We start from the raw sequence: 6,727 nt of genomic DNA, 5'->3' as shown, positions 1-6,727 counted from the left end.
CTCTTAGGTTGCCTGGTTTTGTCTGGACACGTTTCAGCTAGCTCCTGCCGCGCTGCAGAAATAAAGCAGTTTGACACCATTTTAGACTGCCAGGAATGCTATGGAATTCTGGGATGTGTAGTTTTGTGCACTATTTAGCCTCCCCTGTCAAGAATGATAATGTATTTTATTTATAGCCCGCCTCCCTGCAGATTGAGGTGGGTTACAACAAACAAAATACTAGTACAATACAATATACAGTTAAAATTCACATTTCTAATTAATCCCTAACCCAACCCCCCCAAACTACAAATCCCAGGAGTCCATATTAGCAAGGTAAAGTAGTGCCAAACTGCTTTCTTTCTCCAGCGTGGCTACAAAACGTCCTTCTCCCATTCTTCTTTCCCTGTTTGCGTGTTTTCGGATAGTCCTGCAGACGTGAAGGAAAACATCTCTTTTGCAAAACTTGGCAGATGAAGCTTTCAAGGCCAGGATGCGAAACACAAAACACCTGCTAATAATGTCTGCAGAGGAAGCTGCTCTTAAATGGAAGGAAGGAAGGGAGAGAGAGAGATAGGTTCCAAAAAGAAGCTCCAGCGCTCTTGAGACGAAGAAGGAGGTTTTAATCAAAAGCTGGCAGGCAATCCGTCTTCCTGACTCTTCAGCATCCCTAGTCATTTCTATTTTTACATTTTGGGAAGGTGAGCCCATCTCTTTCTCTACCTGGAGTGCTGGGAACTTCAGGCCAGTCGGGGAGTAATGCTTTTGAGCGTTGGACTCAGAGTCTGGAGGCCAGAGTTCAAATCTTGTCTCAGTCATGGAAACCGGCTGGAGCAAGTCACACTCTCTCAGCCTCTGAGGATGGCAATGGCAAACCTCGCTTTGAGGAAACCTGCCAAGAAAACCCCATGATAGCTTGGCCTTAGGGTCTCCAAGAGTTGGACGAAACTTGAAGGTACACAACAGCCAAGGCTTCCCCAGAAAGCTGTGCTTCTTCCCCATGACACTGATATTGGGAGGATGAATTCAAAGATAGATCCGTCTTCGTCTGTAGGATCAGAACGTAGAGAGCTCTTGTAGGAACCATTTGTTTTTCGGACCCTGGCATGGCCAGAGGCTCCCTTCCTATAGAAGACCCAGTCCCTCCCAGGTTTGATGCAGCCATGACTGGCACCTGGTGGCTTCCTTGACTCAGACCTGGCTGGAGGGAATTCAAGGGCCAAGGGGAAGCCCCAAGAGGGGGCCCTTACCCCTCCAAAAGCCCACTTTCAGAACTCAGCTGGAGCCTACAAGAAGAGGGGGCCCTTTATTTTCCAAGCAACAAACCTGGCACTCTTTCCATGACCCAGAGACTCCCTTTTCCTCGGAAGACAGGGGCTCTCACACCTCCAGAAGGCTTCCTCTTGCGGTGCAGGCATTGGGTTTAGGCCATTTATTTTCCAACCAAAGCGCATGGCCCTCTTAGCATGGGCAGAGGCTCCCTTTTCCTTGGAAGACATGGACTCTTCCAGGTGGGATGCAGCCACTGCTGGCACCTGGAGCCTTCATTTTCCAAGGGATGACCCTGGCACTCTTTCAATGGGCAGAGGCTCCCTTTTCCTTGGAAGACAGGGGCTCTCACACCTCCAGAAGGCTTCCTTTTGGGATGCAGGATGACCCTGGCCCTCTTTGCATGGGCAGAGGCTCCCTTTTCTTTGGGAGACAGGGGCTCTTGCACCCCTAGAAGGCTTCCTTTTGGGGTGCAGGCCCTGAGTTTGGGCCATTTAGGGGCCCATGGGCAGAGGCTCCCTTTCCCTTGGGAGACTCTCTCAGGTGGGCTCCTTCCTTCAAAGGGATTCCCAAAGAGGGCTCCCCTCTCTCTCTGCCCCTCCCAGCCCTGTTTTGGGGAGCCAATGAGAAGCGAGGAAAGTTTCCTGCGGGCCAATCAGGGCCGGGGAGCAGGAGGGCTGGGCCGCTGAGTGCTGGCTGCTGCTGCAGCTGGCTCTCAGTCGGGGCTGGGCTGCCGTCGGGGCTGCTGCGTCTGGGTCCCTGGAGCTGGGCTGGGATGCCCCGCCGCGATGCTGCTGCTGCCGCCGCCCGCCTTGCCTCTGCCCTCCGCGGCGCAGCGCCTCTCCTGCTGCGCTCTGCTCCTCCTGGCCTCCCTCCTCGGCGCAGCAGCCCAGCCCGCCTGCCACCGGGTCCGGGCCGCCTTCCAAGCCCTGCAGCCCGGCGCCAGGGGGGTCCCCGAGGCCCCGGGGACAGGTAAGCAGAGACCTGGCCACCTCCTCCATCCCAGCCTTAGTCCCAAGTGCCCTCCCTTGGAGCATCCCTCAGATGGAAGGGATTTCTCTTGACTTTGTTTGGAGCTGAGAGTCCTACATTTGTCCTCCTTTGTAGTCACCCTGGAGGTCCTCCTTTTCCGGGACACGTCCTCCATCCCAGCCTCATGTCCAGGAGGGATTCCCTTGGGAGCATCACTCAGATGGAAGGGGTTCCCCTTTAAACTCTCTGGAGTGTTTTGAGCCGAGACCCTTAGATTTTGGGGTGCCTTGTCCTCCTTGCGGCTAGGAGACCTGGTCAGCCCAGAGGTCCTCCTTTCCCAGGACGTGTCCTCCATTTCAGCCCTCTGTCCGGGAGGGATTCTGAAGCGTCCTCCCTTTGGAGCATCACTGAGCTTGATTTGGATCTGTCTTGAGTGTTTGGAGCGGAGAGTCTTAGATTTTGGGGGACACCTGGTCACCCGGAGGTCCTCCTTTTCCAGGACACGTCCTCCTCCATCCCCGCCTTCTGACCAGGAGGGAGTCTGAAATGCTCTTTGGAGCATCGCTAAGGAGCAGGGGTCTCTTTCCTGGGAGCCTGTTTTGAGCTCTTGAGTGTCTTGAGCTTTGCCCTGCCTTCGTTGTCAAGGCCTTGCATTTTGGGGGGCCTTGCCCTCTTTTGTGGTTGGGACATCTGCTCCCCCGGAGGCCCTCCTTTTCCAAGACCTTGTGGTGGTTGTGTGCCTTCATTCCGACTTTTGGCCAACCTACATGGGGTTTTCTTGGCAGGATTTGTTCCCAGGAGGCTTGCCATGGCCTTGAAGGCTGAGAGAGTGTGGCTTGGCTAAGGTCACCCAGTGGGTTTCGTGACTGGGCTGGGATTCGAACCCTGGTCTCTGGAGTGATAGACCAGCTCTCAAGCCACTACTGAATCTTGCCTTAGATGAGCCCTAAGTCACTTAGTTTGCTGTCTTCCAGTTGGCTTTGACACACAGCGATCCTGTGGATGAGACATCTCCAAAGCCCTCCTTGTCCTCTACCTTTCTGCTCAGGCCTTGCAAATCCAGGCCCATAATAATAGTAATAATAATAATAATAATAATAATAATAAATTTTTATTTCTATTTCCCACCTCTCCCTGCGGATCGAGGCAGGATTACAGCCAAAAATTCAACGATACAAAATGCAAATACGATGTTATCCAAAAATACAAACTATAAAACGGTCAGCAATACTGCTACGAATCATTAAAATGCCCGATTGTTGTCTGTTCCCATACTGTTGAGTCAGAAGTGGGGGTGTTCTTTAGGATCAATTATGGCAGATCAAATGGATATGTTCTCCTTCCTTGAGTCCATCCATCTAGTGTGCATCTTTCCTCTCTTTCTACATCCCTCCATCTTTCCCAGCATCATTGTCTTTTCCAGAGATTCATAGCTTCCCGTGATGTGGCCAAAGTACAACAACCTCAGCTTTATCTTCTTGGCTTCCAGGGAGATTTCAGGCTTGATCTGCTCAAGGACCCATTTGTCTGTCTTTTTGGCCATTTGTGGTAACGATGTTGAGATGTTTTTCTCTTGTAAGCCTCCTTGGGTCCCTTCCTGGGAGAAAGAAGACAATAAATCTCCAGTGTCACATATTTTCTTCCTATTAGTTTTCTTCACTGTCCAGCTCCCACATCCGCACATACGGATGGGAGATACGACGGCTTGGATGATCCTCTCTTTAGTGTTCAGTTGTACATCTTTGCACTTTAGGATCTTGTCTGTTTCTTTGCCAGCTGTCCTTCCCAATCCTAGACTTCTTCTTATTTCTTGACAGCAGTCTCTGGTTGATCAATATTTGATCCCAGGTATGGGATCTCTTGGACTGTTTCAATGCTCTCAATATCTAGGGTGAATTCTTGTAGATTTTCCATTTTCTTCTCTGTCCAAGAAGCTCCATATTCCATCCATTCATTTACAAACATTTGTATCCCAATATTTTATCTGTTAATGTGGAGATAAAATTGAAAGCAACGTGATGCTGTGCTTAGACAGTTGACTGGAGATTTAGGAAATGCAGGTTCTGTGAAACATATTGAGCAACTCTTGTGTCCTTTGTGTGTGTTACCAAGTTGTCTGACTTACAAAGGCCCCCTGAATTTCATAGGGTTTCCTTGGCAGGATTTGTTCATAGGAGGTTTGCCATTGCCTATCCTGAGGCTGAGAGGGGGTGACTTGCCCAGGGTCACCTAGCAGGATCGAGGCTGTGGCAATGGCACGCCAAGGTCCCGATCTAGCCTTTCTAGAAAGAGCACCATAGCCACAGTGCCACGGCTATATGGCACTCCTTCGGCACTGCATTGTACGGACTCAGTGCCGGAGGAGTGCTGTGATGTTGCGTGGAGTGCCATGCGGTGTCATGGCGCCCTGATTCCACCCCCCAGCCGACCCAAATAGCAATAGCAAGTACATTTCTATACCGCTTATCAGTGTACTTAAACACTCCCTAAGCGGCTTACAAAGTGTAAGCTAATTGCCCCCAACAATCTGAGTCCTCATTTTAGCCACCTCCTCGGAAGGATGCCAAACTGAGTCGAGCTTGAGCCCTTTTGCTGGTATTGAACTCGCAACCTTATTGAACTCGCACCAAAGTACCAGTCTGTACAGGGCCCCAGTTTCCTTGTTATGTTCCTTCAAGTCATGTCTGGCAAGTGAAAAGACCCATGTTTGTTCATTGGATCTAGGCACTAAAACCTTTGCTTGATTAAAGGGAGATCCATTTGCTCTTGCATCCCATACTCAGAGCTTGGAAAAGTTCCTTTCATTTTGGACAACGTTCCCTAGAATTCCCCCATCCAGAGCTTGGGTATCAGTGTGTGTGTGTGTGTGTGTGTGTGTGTGTGTGTGTGTATATATATATATATATATAACTTTTTCAAGCTCAGCTTCAAGTAGCAGCTTCCGCAAGGCCTCCAGGAACTCACAGGGCAGAACGATGGAGCCATTTCTCAATTGTAATCTACGAATGCACCATTTGGTTCCCTTGAGTAATCCTGGGTCCGCTTGCTCAGCAGTCAGTGCCGCTGTGTTTGATTATTTATCAATTAAAATATTTATATCCTGCCCGGTATTGAAAGGTCTCGGGGCAGCCTACAAATCGAGCCAGTTGGAAAACAAATGGGAACAACTTCAAAATGAAAAGAGCAAGTAAATGGTTTAAATGCAAAATAGTCAAACAGCACTGGGCTCAGGAGGTCCTTGTTGTGTGGCTCCAAGTCATGTTTGACTTATGGAGACCCTAAGGCGAACCTATTTACATGGGCATGTTTCTTCAGGTTTCTTCACCATTGCCATCCTCTGAGGCTGAGAGAGTGTGACTTGCCCAAGGTGAGCGGAAATTCGAACCCTGATCTCTAGAGTCATAGTCCAATGCTCAAACCACTATGCTGTGCTGGCTGTACCCATCAGCACTAGCCAGCAGTAAAGGATGATGGATTTTGCAGTCTTAGAGCATTGGGAAGGCTGCAGAAAAAGTCTTCAATAATAACACTTTTAAAAAGAAAAATAGACTGTTGTCACCAAAAACCCACAGGGAGAAGTAAGAACATCTGCATTCTGCTCTTTCTCTGTGTGCTGATGGTAATTATTTTGTTGGCTGGATGGTATAGAATGGGAGTCCTTTAATTCTCTGCCCCTCCTTGCAAGAAATCTTGCTTGTTCCTTGTGGGGTGAGGAGAGAAAGAGTCCTGTGGATTCTGTGAAATGTTTCCCTTCAGGAGAACAAAGATGTTGTAATGGAGATTTTGTTAGATTTCCCCTGCCCGGGAGTTTGCAAACTCCATAGGGAAAAAAGCTTTTCATGCGCCTTCTGTGTCTGTACAATTGGCACGACACTGGCTTTTGAAAATGCTGGAGAACTGGTATGTGCGTATGTAATGAAATAGGTTTTTGTTATTGTGTGCTTTTGAGTCATTTCCAACTTTTGGCAACCCTAAATCAGTGTGGCATAGCGGTTTGAGCATTGGACTGTGACTAGAGAAAAGGGTTTGAATCCTGGCTTGGCCATGTACGCTCATGTATCTTATGCATAGTTTTATGTATGAATGCAGTGCAGAAGCGACGGCCAATGGGCCAAATATGTGTTTGGCATGAAAACCCACTGAGTAGCCTTGGGCAAGTCACACTCTCTCAGCCTCAGAGGAAGGCAATGGCAAGCTCCCTCTGAAGAAACTTGAAAACCCTGTGATAGGTTCGCCTTAGGGCTGCCATAAGTCAGAATTGACTTGATGGTACACAACAACAAACAAAATGCAAAACTATCACAGGGTTTTATTGGCAAGGTTTGTTCAGCGGGGGTTTACCATTGCCTTCCTCTGAAGCTGAGAGAGTGTGACTTGACCAAGGCCACCCAGCAGATTTTCATGGCCGAGTAGAGATTCAAACCCTTGTCTCCAACACTCAAACCATTATCAAGTGATAAAACACAACACAAAAATTCCTAGTAAGTTCATCCATATTTTGTTGCTG

At 48.9% G+C, this 6,727-nt stretch overlaps 1 protein-coding gene across 1 annotated transcript in view; it reads left to right on the top strand.

Moving 5' to 3' along the window:
• Positions 1–2,036: 2,036 nt before the first annotated feature.
• GPC3 (glypican 3) overlaps positions 2,037–6,727 on the top strand; it is a 132,144-nt gene continuing 127,453 nt past the window's right edge. Inside the window, exon 1 of the mRNA XM_089537132.1 lies at positions 2,037–2,220. Coding sequence (XP_089393258.1) covers positions 2,037–2,220 — 184 coding nt within the window. The remainder of the gene's footprint in view (positions 2,221–6,727) is intronic.

The sequence above is a fragment of the Sceloporus occidentalis genome, unplaced genomic scaffold (genome assembly GCF_023333645.1).
Source record: "Sceloporus occidentalis isolate IW3139 unplaced genomic scaffold, rSceOcc1.0.p SCAF_8, whole genome shotgun sequence".
NCBI lineage: Eukaryota > Metazoa > Chordata > Lepidosauria > Squamata > Phrynosomatidae > Sceloporus > Sceloporus occidentalis.
This window is presented reverse-complemented; position numbering and strand designations above follow the sequence as displayed.